The sequence below is a fragment of the Poecilia reticulata genome, linkage group LG8, assembly GCF_000633615.1.
Source record: "Poecilia reticulata strain Guanapo linkage group LG8, Guppy_female_1.0+MT, whole genome shotgun sequence".
In the NCBI taxonomy this organism is placed as follows: domain Eukaryota; kingdom Metazoa; phylum Chordata; class Actinopteri; order Cyprinodontiformes; family Poeciliidae; genus Poecilia; species Poecilia reticulata.
The window spans coordinates 18607295-18624757 of NC_024338.1; the positions used below are offsets into that span (position 1 = coordinate 18607295).

Sequence of the window (17463 nt, forward strand, 5' to 3'; positions counted from 1 at the left end):
ACTCATTGCAAGTTATCGCAAACGCTTGGTTGCAGTTGTTGCTGCCAAGGGTGGCCCAACGAGTTATTAGGTTTAGGGGGCAATCACTTTTTCACACAGGGCTATGATGGTTTGGATTTTTTTTCTCCTTTAATAATAAACACCTTCATTTACAAATTGCATTTTGTGTTTACTTGTGTTGTCCTTGACTGTTGTTTAAATTGGTTTGATGTTCTGAAACACTTAAGTGTGACAAACATGCAAAAAAACAGGAAATAAGGAAGGGGGCAAACACTTTTTCACACCACTGTATATGTTAGTTTTTAGCTGTTTCATTCAGTGTTGCTTCCAGAAAGCAATAATTCAGCTTTTACAACCACTTTACACCACATTTGGCTCGCTGCGCCGACCTAAGAAAGTAGCCAGGGTTTCACTTTGTTCTTGTTTTTTTTCTTTTCACAAATCTTTTTGCTTTTATGCTAAAGTAGAACCATCATTACTCTGTTTAAACATCTCACTTAGCTTTTAATCTCACTTGTAATTCAGTCAGAACCATTTTGGTCAGAAAGATAATTCCTGATATGTGTAGCTACAGAGGGACGCTGAAGGGAGCGGCCTGCCGCACAGAGCAGATCGGTGATAACAGACAGCGCAGGATTAGCTCAGACAGCTTTAAAGGGGAGGTTTGGCTGAAGCTTTGGAAGTAGAGAGCGCTCTGTGGGATTCACCAGCCGTTTTCCTCTCACACACAGACAGACGGCGCTTTTTACCAGCTCTGTCAGAAAACTTGGCCTGGCAGCTTTTACAATTTGAACTTTGTCGGATATTTCTCGCAGGTGTTCGCTTACATCTGCACATTTCCAGGCCACCTGTAAAACGTTTCTGCCTCCAGCAGCAATAAAACCAGAGTTAGATTTATGGATAAACGGTCAAATCTCATCGTAATTCAAATTAAATTAAGTTCCAATTCAGAAATATTTCACTGATACTACAGAGAAATTAAATGTCCTAAATCATTTTGTCCAAGTCGTTGTGGGAGGAAGGATCTCCAGTAGCAGTCAGTCTTCCAATCTGAGGAGGCCTCTGACTGAAGACTAAGCTGTGTCTTCACATCGGATCCTCCACCACAGTGGAAACTTTTAAAAGCTGTGTGAAAACTCGTTTTTAATCTTTGGTTTTTAACCAGCAGGAGTTTTGATCTGAAACTGTTTTGTTTTAGAAGACTAAATTCTGAGGAAAAAAATCTAAATTTTAAGAAAAAAGTCAGAATTATGGGAAAGCAAATCAGAATTCTGAAAAAATCAGAATTTTGAAAAAAATCAAAATTCCAAGAAAAAAAAAAAGTGTTCTTATTTTTCAGTGGCACTAATTGTCTTCCATAAATTTATAAGAATGCAACTACACCGGGGTCAATAAACTTCTGTTAAACATTTTAATTATCCAAAATACTAATTATTTCAGCTGTTGGATGGAGAAAATGTTTAATTTTACTCCATTTCAAGTTTTTTAAGATATTTCTACTAGAAACTTGACAAAAAATACTTGGTAAGATTTTGTTTCTTTTGCAGTGTGTTGTTTATTGTGACAGGTTTAGTTTTTTTTACTTTATATGTTTATCTTAAAGGCACAGCACCAATGAGTTGAGTTTTTTCCAGCATTAATTATAAATAAAGGCAACCAGAACAAACATTTCCTAACATATTCTTAATTAACTCGTTCTGATATGACTGTCAGCTGTTTTTCACTCATTTTCTTTGTGATTTCTGTGAAAATCCTCCTGACAAACTATTTTTTCTGCTGCGACCAGAAACAGAGTTGCTCAGGAAACAGTGCGGATGAAGCTGTAAACGCAAACAGCTGGAGATTTAGCCTCACATGAGAGCTAAACGCAACAACAGCAGGGCTGTAAATTATAATAATTGCAAAGTTTTACAACTAAAACGAATCTTTCGCTGCTTTTTGTTTGCATCCACGGTTCTGTTCAGACCCTAGAACAAAAATGTAACCAGATAAAACTCATGAATAAATTTCTCTCACAGTAGCAACATTGATAAAGTGTCTAAGGTTGTTTAGAAAACGACATTAGCTCAGATATTCCCAGTGCGTTCTGCATGAAACATTAAGTTTGCTTATGAATATGTGTTCAGTTGAACCAAGTCTAAACAAAACACCAGGCGTTTTTGGTGGCGTTGCATGACTAAAGCAGATTATTATGATATATGGAAGAGAGCGGTGGGGTAAAAATCTGAAATGAATGCAGTAAAGAAGCAATCAGACATTTTTTCCCCCATGTCTGAGGTTTCGGCTGAACATTAAGTCTTAATTGGAACCAGTCTGCTGGGACGGGGCTCAGCTTGTTATGGCTGCGGGGTGCAAATAATGCCCAGCACTTTGAAATTGTTTATTGTATTTTTTTTTTTTACAACAATGTCTGTTCACCACAAAATTCCACAACGTAAGTTTTGAAACGTGCTGGAAAGCTTTTTCCCCGCATGCTGCAGGCGGTTGGAGAGAAACGGAGACGCGACTCGGATTTCTGACGGTTTGTGGCGAAGGAGAAGAAAAACGACAAAAACGGATCATCATACGTAAATTATGACAGTTATTATGGAGGACGGATCCGATTCTGTAGAGAGGAAACAATCCTGGAGGAAGAGAAGTTTGGTTCTGCTTTCATGTGACGTCGCTAATTTAGCTAAATGAAGCTAACCTGAGTGAAAACGGCAGCAGCATCCTGTGGGATTCTGACAGAGGGAAATAATCCATCCATCTGTCCGTCTGTTCATCCATCCATCCATCATCCATCCATCTGTTTATCCATCCATCTGTTCATCTATCTGTTCATCCATCCATCTGTTCATCCATCCATCTGTTCATCCATCTGTCCATCTGTTCATCCATCCATCTGTTCATCCATTCATCTGTTCATCCATCCATCCATCCATCTGTTCATCCATCTGTCCGTCTGTTCATCTGTTCATCTGTTCATCCATCCATCTGTTCATCCATCCATCTGCATCCATCATCCATCCATCTGTTTATCCATCCATCTGTTCATCTATCTGTTCATCCATCCATCTGTTCATCCATCCATCTGTTCATCCATCTGTCCATCTGTTCATCCATCCATCTGTTCATCCATTCATCTGTTCATCCATCCATCCATCCATCTGTTCATCCATCTGTCCGTCTGTTCATCTGTTCATCTGTTCATCCATCCATCTGTTCATCCATCCATCTGTTCATCCATCTGTCCGTCTGTTCATCTGTTCATCCATCCATCTGTTCATCCATCCATCAGTCCGTCTGTCCATCCATCCATCTGTTCTTCCATCCATCTGTTCATCCATCCATCAGTCCGTCTGTCCATCCATCCATCTGTTCATCCATCCATCTGTCCGTCTGTTCATCCATCCATCCGTTCATCCATCCATCTGTTCATCCATCCATCTGTTCATCCATCCATCCGTCTGTCGTCCATCAACTTTTATTTATCTTTTATTTTAAAAAATAATCTGTTATCAAATATTGTAAAAATCTGTAGAACAAAATGACATTAATGTATTTTAATGTTTCAAGTTATTTACATAAAATTCCCTCTACGTATGAAGTGAATGTTTTCCTCGTCCTCAGTTGCATTCAGGCCTTTTTTGGCTCTTTAAGGTTAATGAAGTAACGTCTGATGTGGATTAATGGCCATCAAACCGTCTGAACTTGCTGAGTCGGTTTGTTTCCCTCCAGAACGCTCTGACTGGCCGAGGCGTTTACTGTACCATTAATTTGCTCTGTTAAATGTTTTCTGACAGCTTCACTCACTGATGTTGGAAATTCTTCACAGAAACGTCCGCTCTGCGTTTTTCAGTTCATACGTTCCCACGTGATGCTGGGTTTACAGGAAAGCTTCGAGCCAGAATAAAAATGAGGTGGTGCTTGAGGCAACGGTTTTCCTTTGTGAACAAACAGAGTTCATGTTGGGAGACAGACAAATGTAAAGGTGACTTTTGTTCTTCCTTGAACATTTAGGATTAGTTTAAGGGCGATACAAAACATGTTTTTGCACAAAATCATTCTTGGAGAATGAAAGTTTCACCCCCCAACTCGAAGTTTACACTCGCACATGAAAATAGTTGGAAACAGATGAACAGTTATACAAAAAAACATTCTTGAAAAGCATTAGTAGAGCCTCCTGCACAACCAACAAGAATGCAGGAGGTGGTTTCTGGATTCTGGATACTGCGGTAAAACCAGCTGACCAAACATGCTGGAGATTAGGACACTTACTGTGTCGTATATCATTTATTGTGATGAATATTTAAGAATTTAGATTCATTGTTGTCATAATAAACTCCAGAAATTGTCTTTTGTCAGAATTTATTTTGCTATTTTCTTCACTGCCTGTTCAGTGGGTGTCAATGAATTTGAAAGTCTAATCAAACGCAGTTACTGTGTGAAGCTTAGTGACACAAATTACACGTCTTTATGTGTCTGTTCTCCCAAAGAAGTTAATAATTACACACTAAAATTATGTTACAAGTTTAGCCCTTTGAGATCTCAAGATAAGAAAGGCATTCTAAACAAGATCTTGCTGTTTTTACTATGAAGGATTTGCTTTTAAAGAGTAGTGTTGCTGTTTGTGGGTCTGTTGCACCATGGAGTCACATCGACCTCAAACACAAGTAACAAATGTTTATTATCGTCACTTTTATTGCTACCACAATAGAACCATAAAATATTATGACAAAACTGTAAGTCCATAATCGCCCACCACTAGCTGGAGTTCACTTTGGTTGCTAGGTGACGGGCGGAGCTCTGCTGGGGTTGCTAGGTAACGGCTCACTGCCCATGGAGTGCGACTTGATAATCTGGATTTTTGAAACGGCTAATTTTCCAGCATCACGTTGTTGCCTGGTTGTTTTTTCTAAGTTCCTGGGCTGTTTTTAGGAGCAGCAGATCCAAATGAAAGTACAAAAACCTGTAAGATGCGAATGTTTCCACAACACATTTCCTAGTGTTCTCCTAGTCAGGCGACCGTGTTTCATTTTTCGGAATTTGAAGTGTTCTTTTATATTCTGGCAGTATGACGGCCACCCTGGCCAGCGTTGGAGCCGCCAGTATTCCCAGTGCCGGACTGGTGACCATGCTGCTGATCCTGACCGCCGTCGGCCTGCCCACTCAGGACATCAGTCTGCTGATCGCCGTCGACTGGCTGCTGTGAGTAAAGGAGTCTGGTGAGCAGGGAATGAAAATATCAAATCATCTGCAGTTATTGGCTCTGAGACATTTCTTAGTAAGTTCTGTTTTGTTTTGTTTTGTTTTGTTCAGTCGTGTAAACTGGCAAAGCTAAATTTTAACAAACATTGGATTCAGTGCGGAGGACAAAAAACAATGTTTGTCTTCAAGATGTTTGGATCAGAGATTTTAGTACCATTCCATAAAGTTCCCACAATGCATTGCTGGAAGTTTGGCCCTTTTCTCCTGACAGGGAGCCATTTGAATTCATACAATAAAAAAACTGTAATTTAGTTTCTCAACCTGTAATAGAGAAAATGATGTGGGTTTTTGTTACTCAAAGTAAAATGTCAGAGTTCAAAACTAAATATTTAATTTGAGAGCTAAATTTGTAATTTACTAATTATTTAGCCTTCAAACTAAAGATTTAGTTTAGTTTGTAACGTAAATATCTAAGTATGAGGTAAATATTTAGTCTGTAAACTATTTATTTGAAAGTTAAATATTTAGTTTGGAAACAAACTATTTAGCTCCTGCTTAAATATTTAGCTTTATAATGTAATATTTAATTTGAAAGTTAAATATTTTGATTACAAACTAAACATTTAGTTTTCAAATTAAATATGTAGTTAGAACTATTTAATTTCAAGCTAAATATTAGAATTAGTTATTTTGAAATATTGATTTGGGTTCAAATATTTAAAACTAGGTCTTTTAATTTGAAAACACAATTTTCAAATTAAATATTTAGTTAGAAAGTTAAACATTTTATTTGAAAGTTAAATATTTAGTTTTCAAACTAAACATGTGGTTTCCAGACAAAATATTTTGCTCCAAATTAAATATTTGGGCAAACTGAATATTTAGTTTGTAGGCTAAATATTTAGTTTGGAACTCAAACTAAATTCATTCATTTGTAAATGAACAACATGGTGAAAGTATGACTGACACATGAACCCCTGCATGTTTTCTCCCTGATGAGCTAAATAAATAAATCAAATTGGTTTTTTACAAACGGCTCCTTGTCAGACTATCTGCTCAAACTGACTCAGGTTTTCTGTCTGACTTTCTCACACACACCTTTTGAGACTTTGACCTATTTTTGTCCAGGCTTTTACCTGATGGTTGATGATGTCGTTTCATTATTTCCACTCACTGCTCTGTCATCGTGATGTCATCGTTTTACAGAAATAATGATGCTGCCACCCCCGTTCTTCACAGTCAGGGTGTGGTTATCACGCTTTCCCACTAAATCAGGGGTGTCAAACTCCAGTCCTGAAGGGCCGCTGTCCTGCAGTTTTTAGATGTGCCACAGGTACAAAACACCTGAATCAAATGGCTTAATTACCTCCTCAGTTCTCCAGAGCCTTGCTAATGACCTAATTATTCTATTCAGGTGTGGTGCAGCAGAGGCACTTCTAAAAGTTGCAGGACAGCGGCCCTCGAGGACTGGAGTTTGACACCCCTGCACTAAATTCTCCATTGTTGTTATTTACAAAACATGAACAGTAAAATTTGAAATGCGTCTGATTTTTTTGAATAATCCTCTTCGTCCTCTTTGAATGGCATTTCAGCTCATGTAGATACATATTTCACCGTGTATAATGTTTCTTTTACCAGTTTTATCTCGTCTCAAATTATTTTCTTTTTATTCATCGGGCTAACATGACTATGAAACAAAGCTTTGCTAATATAACTGAAGTCAAACGTCAAATCTAAATACATTTTCATTCTTTCTGACCTAAAATATAAAATGTTTAGTCTGATTTAATGTAAGACAGATTTAAAAAAATGGTTATATGCCTTTTTGTAGTGTTTGATATGGGTTGTGTGAGCTAGTTATGAGTAGTCAGTATCTTTCCAGAGGCAGCCAGTAAAATCAGGGGGATTATTTTGGAGATCAGTGGCATTTACAGATATTTTGAGGGTTATTTAAAGTGCATTTTACCATTTTTTAGGATTATTTAAATGACTAAATTATTATAAATTGATGAAAATGTAATATGTAAGACATTCTTGTATTTTTTTTATTATTTCACAAAAAAAAACTCAGAAATTTTGTGAGTATTCTCAGAAATTGTTTTAGAAAAAATAAGATAATTTATTTGTTGAAAAGTCAAAAATGTATTACTAGAAAAATCTCAGAGATTTTGAGATTCATCTTTCCGAGTTTCAAAAGTAGAAAATTTTGACTTTTGAAACTAAGAAATTTCCACAATTTTTCTAAAAATTTCTGAGGTTAATTTCAACAGAAATTCTGTTTCATAACAGTATTTCGAAAATGCTGTTACAAGAATAAAGTCGTAATAATACGACTTTATTCATAATTTTAGGACGTTATTCTCATAAATACATTTTTTACATTTTCTTAGCGTGGCTCCAGTTCTCGATTGTCAAAATATTTTTGTCAGGCAAACTTACAGAAATGTGCGGCACCAGTAATACAGGCATTTAAATTGGGCCACATATAAATACTTAGTAAAACAAAAATTTAAAAAGGGCACTTTTTCTCTCCAGAGGAATAGGTACCGGCGCTCTAGCACCACCTAGTGCCGATCTGTGTACATCTCTGTTGGCAAACCCATGATTCCACTTCCTGGTTGTGTTTCTGTCAGTGACCGAATGCGAACCTCCATCAACGTGGTTGGGGATTCGTTTGGCGCCGGGATCGTGGATCATTTATCGAGGGCCGAACTGGCAGAGCTCGATGCAGCAGAAATGCTCCCGACAGGGGAGGAGCTGGACTTCATTCCTCCGCCGCCGATCCTCACAGAAATGGACCTGGTCGACCCGCTGAAGCCGCCGGAGCTGCCGCCTCGCTCCCCTCGCCCCCCGAAGATGAACCATCACAGCAACGTTCTGTCCCAGTCCCAATCCGCCACCTACTCACCTTCCTGCTCCGTCCGATCTCCGTCTCCGCACTCTGTCCGCTCTCCCTCCCCGCGCTCCGTCTGCTCCCACTCCCCTCGGCCTTTCCGCACTCATTCGCCTCGCCTCCTCTGCAGGACGGAGCCGGGCTACTCCGCCCTGCCCAGCCACGACAACCAGGTAACACTGAGACATGACTTTTACCACGTTAGGGCCTCCGTAGGCAGAAAATACAATAAAAAGAGGAGGAACTTCCACCAATAAACTCAGAAATTTTGAGATTAATATCAGAAATTTGTTCGAAAAATTTAATTTCAAAGCTTGAAAATTTACAAAAAGAAAAAATAAATTTTTAGACTTTGACATTAGTCTTAGAAATTTTTGAGAAAAAACTTGGAAATTTCTGAGTCAAAAGTGAAAGTATTTTGACTTTTGAAACCAAAAATTAAAAAAAAAATTCTCAAAAATGTAAGTTTTATGTCTAGCAGACTTTTGAAGCTCAGAAATATTCTTGTTTTTTCTAGAAAATTTCTAAGATTTTTTGGCAGAAATTTTCTCCTCCTTTTTTTCCATGTAAAATTGCTGTAAATTTACATCAAAAAATGCTTTGATACGTTTCCCTCTGCTTCTAGATTTCAACGTTGCCGCGCGGCTACAGAGACCGGGATCGGGACCGGGATCGGGATCGGGACCGGGGGCGCGACAGGATCCGGGACAGAGAACGGGAACGGGAACGCCTGAGGCCAGAGAGCGAAACGGAGGAGGAAGAGGACAGAGAGCGAGTTCTGGGCGAAGTGAGCGACGGCGAGGAAAGCGACGACACGGCGTACGATCGGCGCTGCGCCATCTCACCGAGCGATTTACCGTGACGAAGTCTTGGTCTGTTTTGGTTTTATGACACGTTTCCACTTTCAGCATCAAAACCTAGAAAATCCAGTAGAGACTCAACGCAGAAACTCACACAAGCTGCGTTTCCATGACGAACGGCCACAAAACTTCGACATTCCACCTTCATTCCTTCCCGTCTTTCTTTCCTCCATTCCTTCCTACTTTGTAAATTTGCTAGAAAAAACTTGGACATTTTCTGAGTTTCAAAAAGTCAAAATTTGTACTTTTGAAACTCAGAAATTTTCCATGTTTTTTTCTCAAGAATTTCAGAAACTAATCTCAACATGTCTAAGTTTCTTCTAGAAAATTTCAGATTTTCTAGAATTTCTTTCTTCTTTCCTCCATTCCTTCCTACATCATAAATTTTCTCCAAAAAACTTGAAAATTTTCTGAGTTTCAAAAAATCAAAAATTTTTGACTCAACTTTTTGAAATATTTTAATTCTCAGTTTCTGAAATTAAACTGAAAACTTCTGAGATTTTCAAGAATTTCTTCCTTCCTTTTTTCTTTCTTTTATTCCTTCCTGGACACATTTTTAAATTGAATTTATTTTATTGTCTCTTATGTATTGAATAAATCAAAGCTGTCAAAAATATCAGAATCTGTTCTTGTATGAAAAGTTTTTCTTTCCTCCAGTTTCCAGCTGCAAACGTTTCTGCTTATCAACTATTTATTGATCTGATTATAATCAGATCTCAGTTTATTTAGATTTATCTGCCAGAGATTTATCAGAGATTTTTTTAGATTTATCTGCTGACAATTTAAAAGCATAAAGTGATGAATCCGTCCAGCAGAATCTCTCTCTTCCTTGGTAATAATGTCGCTCAAATCATGTGAGGTTTGTACATTTATTTGTTGTGGTTTGTGTGCGATGCTGTTTTAATGTCGTACGTTTAAATCTGTTGGTATTTTATTCTGATTTTGTCATTTAATTTCTGTATGTCGACCGCCATCCTTCACCCCTAAAGTCCTACATCAGATTCACGTCACCAGGTTCTGTGTATATTGTAATAAAACCTCATAGATTTATTTAAAGTAACTGTGATGATTCGTTTGTTTTATTTAAAAAAAAAAACATCTTGTGCAATCTGCAGAAGGATTTGCTGTCAGAAAGGGGTCAGAAAAATCCCAGAGACAAAGATATTACAGGATGAACAGAAACGGTACGCACGTCACACAACGCACAGCGATCCGAGCGCGTTTAATCCGCTCAAAGAAGAGCCAGAGACGGGCGAGGGGACGCGGAGGGCGGCAGATGGCCACAAAGACGTCAATGGTTTTCATTCTTCCCAGATAGCATAAGGCCGACGCTGAAAAGCTGCAGCCGGAGAATCTGAATCCGCACTTTTAGAACATTAATTTAATGAAGAAACGCAAATTTTTGCAAATTATATTTGGTCTAATCCATCCATTCATCCATTTTCTTGACACCCTTGTCCCTCAGTGGGGTCGGGATATTTGGTCTAATTTTAAGTTCAAGCATCTTGGTTCAGTTGAAATAAGAAAAATTAACGTACAAGTAACTTTTTTTGTCTTTTTTGTCAAATTGAACGAGGGAAGTCCATCGTCTCACCCTGCGACCCACCGGATCCATCAGAACCTCAATACATACATCAGCTGAGGACGGTTTCAGTCGAGTTTGTTGTTTTTCTTGTTTTGTTTTTTTCATATCTGCTGAGTCGGGCTCCGACTGCTGGTGAACTAAAGTTAACTGTCTAAGGAGTAAGCAGCGGGTATTTTTAATCTTTTTTCACCTCCAAGAGAGAAAGTAAAGAAAGTATAGTGGTGTTTTGTTCTTCTTTCTCTCCCAAAGAAACAAAGTAACCATCCAAGGGAAGATGGCGGGTGGTTTATAGCATTTCTACGCCTCCAAGGAAATAAATCCAGTGGAGAGACGTCCCACTGAAAATATGAGTTCAGGAACCTCAAAGAAAAGTTTGCAGCGGCCTGATTCTGGGCCCAGCACTTAAATTTATGACCTAATGGCAAAAAAAATTTAAAAATGGGGGAATGACTGTTTGCATGGTGAAAACAGAATCATGACTTTCCTAAAGAGGGGAGCCTGAGTGTAAATCATTTGAAACAGATGCAAACGCAGCTTGATGAAAAATGGATATATAAAAAAAGCGGGCCACACTGACAGCGCAGGTGCGCTTCCCCTTTAAGAGGAAGGACTGCTGATTGCAGCCGGTCCACGTTGTTAGCAGAACCAGAGGGCCCCAAAGCCAGATGTCGCTTAGGGCCCCATGGAGGCTTGGGCCGGCCCTGTGTGTGTGTGTGTGTGTGTGTGTGTGTGTGTGTGTGTGTGTGTGTGTGTGTGTGTGTGTGTGCGTGTGTGTGTGTGTGTGTGTAAACATTTAGGAAAGCTTGTGCCTTTGGGTTTGAGTATATTAAATATTTTAAACACCCGACACTGACCGGAGCAGCTGTTGACCTCTGGGTCGCCATGTCGGGTCTTAATGGTTCTTGTCCTAAAGCGGCGCTTCGAAATGAGCTGAGCGATGATTAGAAAACCGCCTGAAGTGCATCTCGGCCTTTTTCACATTTTCTCATAGCATGACTACAAACTTTACTGCTTTTCTTTGGGTTTTTAGTGCTACTCTGATATCAAGCTGTCTATGTTTGTGATGTGGAAGAAAAATAATGCATATTTTTATAAATAAATGTTCAATTAAAAACTGTAAAAACACAAAATCTTTAGTTTCTCGTGCAAATATCTTAGTATACTTGAAATAAAACAAGACTAACTTTTCAGCAAAATATAGAAGTTTGTTTTAAGTCAGTAATTCCTTAATATGTATTTAAAGAATTACTTTCACTGGCAGAGTTTATATAACTTGTGAAACAAAACATTTTGGTCATAAAATAGTTTTAATAAACCTTGAGCCGTCATATCGAAGATTTGAGACAAAAACCCAAATCCGCCTCGCCCCTGATCACTTAATTAATGAGAAATGAAAATTAATCACAACATTTATGAATATAATAGTAATTTACAGATTTATGCTACAAACTAGCTGAAGAATATTCTAACTGCTTGAAGAAAAACTAGAAACAAAACAACTCAGGAGCATTTAAAAGGGAAAACAGGAAGTAAAGGAACTGTGCTCGAGAGTAAACGGACTATTAAAATAAAACAGGAAGTCAATTTAACACATGAAACATCAAAAGTACAGAATCAAAACAACAAAATTCAAGAACATGATGGAAAAACATATTCAAACTCCTTATGATCTTGATAGTTTTGCAGGTTTTGGACCAGAATTATGAATCAGAATCAACTTGGAGTTTCTACTCGACTTACTTTCCACTTTGCTGCTTCTCCTCTCCGTGCAGGAAACCACGGAGGCGGAAACACGCTGGTTTGGATGGTTTTGTTCACGGTTTCACTGCATTGAGGAGCCCAGAAACCCTGAGGATGAGTCACGGTCGGGTCTCCAGCGTGACAAAGACCCAAAACAAACAGTCACAGCGACGAAGGAGTGGCAGAAGAAGAACCAGCTGGTGTCAGGTTCTGGCCCGACCGGTCTCCACTCGTCAACCCTGCAGAGGAAAAAGTGAAGTTCACCAAATAACTGAAGGATTCAGAGTTTCAGTGAAAACGAAGGGACTACACTGTAAAAACGCAAAATCGTACCAAGTATTCCTAGTGTAAATGTTTTATTACACTTAAAATTAGGCAAAACTAACTAATAAGTATATTTTCAAAGGAGATGGTTTTAAGTCAATAATTCCTCAATATTGATGAAAAAGTTCAAATTATTTCAGTTATGACGACTTTTTTCCTATGTTATAAGTAAATATGGGAAAAACTTCTATCAGTAGTCAGGAATTATTGACTTAAAACAATCTATATCTGTCGAAATGCTGCTTTTTCATTAGTTTTGGGGTTTTTTCTGTAAAAATGAAGGTCAGCACTGCAAAAACACAAAATAAATATTTTCTAGGAGTTTTACTGTCAATAATTCCTTAATATTAATGAAAAAGTACAGATTATTTAACTCATAACAATATATTTCTCCCCCTGTTATAAGTGAAATAATCTGCAGGTGGAGCTAGAACTTTTCACCAATATTGAGTAATTATTGACTCTATTTCTTGCTGAAAGCTACTTATAAGTTAGTTTTGTTTTATTTAAAGCACATTAAGATGTTTGCATGATAAACTAGACCAAAAATTCTTGGTAGTATTTTGTGTTTTTGCAGTGTATTTTTTGTGTTCTGCAGTGAAAGTTTCACAACTTTAATCTTCACTTAAATCTTCTTGATCACGTGGTTTAAATGAGTAATATCGTGTAAAGATGGCAACTTATTTTAAAACGTGAGGTCATAAATCAAAGCCAGTGGAAGAAGGAAGCGCCTGTTTTATGACTCAGTCTGACCTCTAGAGGTTGAATCCTTCCTCACACGAACCTGACTCATAAAATCCTGAGATTTCCCAACGCAAAGAACCGGAAAACAATCAGGAGCAGAATCATCCGTCATCCATTGTGTGTCCGCCTCGGCATTTAAGCCTCGTCATGCTTTAGAAAATAAAAGAAAAAGCTTTTTTTTTATTATTATTTTCATCATCATCATCATCACATTCTCCGGGAGTCGCTGCACAGCGAGTCATGTGGAAGGAATGCAGAAATAAAACATGATCTTTACTAAAGAAAGACGTGCATGTATACATGGGAGCATCTGCAGACAGCATGGCGTCAACACAGCCTGGTAAGTCACACATATTCATTTAAAGACCTACAGAGAGTTTTTGTGGAGTATTTATTCTGACTGAATGATATAAAGAGAATAATACTGCAAACATTCTTGTTCTACGATTTGGCGCAAATATCTTAACACGCTTGAAATAAGATAAAACTAACTTATAAGTAAGTTTTCAGCAAGAATTAAAGAAACAAATAATTCCTTAAGATTGATTTTTTAAAAGTACTAGCAGATTATTTCACTGATAACATTTTTCCTTTTGCTAAAAGAAAAAGTAATTTTTGGACGATTCATTTTTACTTTTTTACTTTTGCTGCGGCGGCAGCGTGTCGGTTGGTCTGTTACCCAGAAAGCAGTTGGGCACAATATCACCAACACCAGCACCGTGAGTGAAACAATCACTGGGAAAACTACTATATAAAGTACTCTGGGACAATTTTATGATTATTACACATCTACATTTGTAGAATACACATTTAACAACCGAAGTTATGACATCTTCATAAGAAATGTAACATGAATGTGCATTAACACAAAGTTTGCTTTATGAGCAGAGTCTGCTTTTAATGTAGATTCAAACTAAACCCTTTTTAATTTCGCCTTGCAGGCTGATGTTTGTAAGAACGAACCAGTTGGACTGGAGAGAGGATAGAGAAGCTTATCCTTCCTGTCTTTTACCTCTCTCTCTCTCTCTGTCTGTCCCTCTGTCTCTCTCTCTCTGTCTCTCCACTACTAGCGTTAAAGCCGTAGATTTTCTGGACACAACCACCTATAAAGGACCAAATTTTGACACAACACACAAATTGGACATCAAGGTTTTTTTCAAAGAAACAGACACACATGCCCTCTTGTTTAAAACAAGCTACCACCCGAGGCACACTTATGCCGGGCTAGTCAAATCACAACTCCTCAGATTTCACAGGATATGTACACAGAAAACAGACTTTGAGGAGGCAACTAAGATTCTGTTTTCTGCTCTTACTAAGAGAGGATATTCCAGAACCTTCCTCAGGGCGTGTAGGAAGAACTTCTTGGAGTCCAGGCCCCCCGATCCGTCTCCGGTTATTCCTCTGATCACAACCTTCACCAAGTCAGCAGGTCAATTTGTATATAATATTAAACAGAACTTTACTAAATTCCAATCTGAAACCTCTTTACTCCAAAATTACAAGATAATTGCGGCCTACAAAAGAAACAAAAATTTGAGAGATTTCCTTGTCAGAGCCGAAGTGAAACCGCTGGAGAAACCGAAGGTCAAAGGTCAGAGTGAATTTTTCAGACAGTTGAATTGGGTACAAAATAAATACAAATACTGTATTTGACAGTATTTGACAGTTCAAATACTGTCAAATACAGTATTTGAACTGTATTGACAGTTCAAATACTGTATTTACTGTCAAATACTGTCAATACAGTTCAAATACTGTATTGACATACAGTATTTGAACGTAGGCCCTTTTACTTTTTACGCCTTTCCGCAGGAGGCGTAAGGTAGGAAACTGGCGCTCTGCGGGGAGGAGGAGGAGGAGGAGGAGGAGGAGGAGGAGGAGGAGCTGCTGCCCCTGCTGCGGTGGAGCTGAACGTCCTGGAGGGCAGATCTGTATGAGACCAATCAGAGGCAGGCGATTGGCTCAGCTGATCACGTCATCCTCGGGTGGCAAAGTCACACGTCACAGATTGTCGTCAATAACAGGTGTTCTGACTATCTGTCAGATGTGCGCGTGCGCAACACCTTACGGTAATGCGCACGCGCACATCAATGTCACGTCATATACAGCTTACTCAGCAGATTTCTTATAAATCCGTCATACCTGTAGAAGTTTCATTTTGTGTGTTTATTTCTCAGAAGTTTACGGTAAATTTGATCTAATTAAGCTGCTGTGTTAATCAAGCATATTAACATAAATGACTTTTGCTGTTTCCAATATCGTTACCAAACTCTAAATAAGACTTTAGTCCCGTTTAGCGTCACCATGACTACAAATACTGTTTGACTACAGATTTGGTCTCCCACGGGATATTTTGTCCCAATAGCTAATCTACCTTTTTAATATTTGAATACTTCTTTAGAAAACTGTACGGAATATGTCCTAAAATAATCACATGAATAACGCTGGATGCTGACTGAAGCTGTGTTAAACAAGATGGTGACTGGATCTGCCAAGACGCTGAAACTGAAATGTTGTATTTAAAACACAAAATAAAGGGGAAAAATTCAATTAAATATTAGATTATTGTTGAAGTGGTTAAACAATGTGGGGAGTTGTTTTTAAAGTCATAATGAAATATTTAGTCTATCAACTAAATATTTACTTTAAAAACTAAGCATTTAGTTTGTAAAGTAAATATTTAGCTCAACTATATATTTAGTTAAGACCAAAATATTTAGCTTACTCATGAAATATTTTGTTTATAAATATTTAGACCCAAACTATATATTTAGTTAAGCTAAATACTTTGAATATTTAACTCCAAGCTAAATATTTAGTTTGTAAAGTAAATATTTAGTTCATAAACTAAATATTTAGTAAAGCTAAATAATTAATTTTGATATTTAGCTCCAAGCTAAATATTTAGCAAACATGCTAAACATTTATTTTGATGCTCAGTATGCAGCTCTAGGCATAGTGGAGAATCTGTGATGCTGTGGGCCTTAATGTTCTCCAGATCCTTGTTGAAGTTCATGTCATCATGAACTCTATGAAACCGGCAAGAAAACTGAAAAACTGTTTGCAATAAGATCTTTAAGAGGCACAACCAAATCCAGAAACGGTTTACCAGACACAAAATCAACCTTCTTTATGAGCCGATTTAAAAAGATTGTGTAAAGATCTTTTTCTCTAATCTTATGAAATGTTGTAGAGAACAACAGTTCTAGAGGTAAAGGAGGTGCTGAAGAAACATCAACAGGTTTTCCTTCAAATGTACTCCATTTAAATGTTGGATTTTTCAGTGTTTCATTTTGCCTCTGCCTGTCATGATGTCAGTTCTTTTGGGTTTATTTCTGTATTCTCATTCTATGTTTAGGGGTTTATTCTGTGTTTCTATGTTTATTCTGGTCATTTACCCTCTGTTGATTGATAATCTCGTTCACCTGTTCCCCTGGTAATTTAAGTCGGCGTGCACCATTGTGTGGCGCTGGATCGTCGTCAGAACCGTCAGAATGTCGCCGTCAGAATGCGGTCGTCGGATTGTTGTCTGACCATTGCGCTGTTTAGTTTCTGTATTCAAAGGAGTAGAAAGAAGGTACCTCCGAGTTTAGTTTAGTTTTTGAGGAAGACCCCGCAAGTTGTACTCTTGTATCTGACCTCAGTCATCTGTGTACGATGAAGAATAAACGCAGATCTACTCACCGTCGGCTCCCTGAGCGTTCGTTCCCAGCGCCTCCAACCCTCCCCATGACACTGCCATGAAAATCTGATTTATTTGAACATTTTTAGAGGTGGAGAACGCTGTGATAGCTTTGCAGTAAGTGGAGAAACAACAAACAGGAAACAAAACAAAGTTTACTTCTAGACTTTGCAAAATATAATCACACAAAACCCTGAGCAACAAGAATCAAGGTAACCTGCTGAATTTGTGTCCATATTCATCTTGTCGTACCAGCAGGTGACGTTTCCTTGAATAGGTTAGGAAAAACATGTTCATCATATCTTTTGCATAAAATCATTCTATGAAATTCAGATTTTAGTCTGATTGTTTTCAGCTTCTTTAAGAACGAGCTCCCTCCCCCGACTTGTCACTTTAAATCCAATCCAGGTTTACATTCGCACATGGAAATGGCTGCAAACAG

General features: G+C 38.1%; 1 protein-coding gene across 2 annotated transcripts in view; it reads left to right on the forward strand.

The window, feature by feature from the left end:
• slc1a9 (solute carrier family 1 member 9) overlaps positions 1-9328 on the forward strand; it is a 41648-nt gene extending 32320 nt beyond the window's left edge. For both annotated transcript variants that reach the window (XM_008416427.2, XM_008416429.2), the window contains 3 exons: positions 5056-5190; positions 7824-8256; positions 8709-9328. In XM_008416427.2, coding sequence (XP_008414649.1) covers positions 5056-5190; positions 7824-8256; positions 8709-8945 — 805 coding nt within the window. In that variant the 3' untranslated portion in view covers positions 8946-9328. The remainder of the gene's footprint in view (positions 1-5055; positions 5191-7823; positions 8257-8708) is intronic.
• Positions 9329-17463: the final 8135 nt, after the last annotated feature.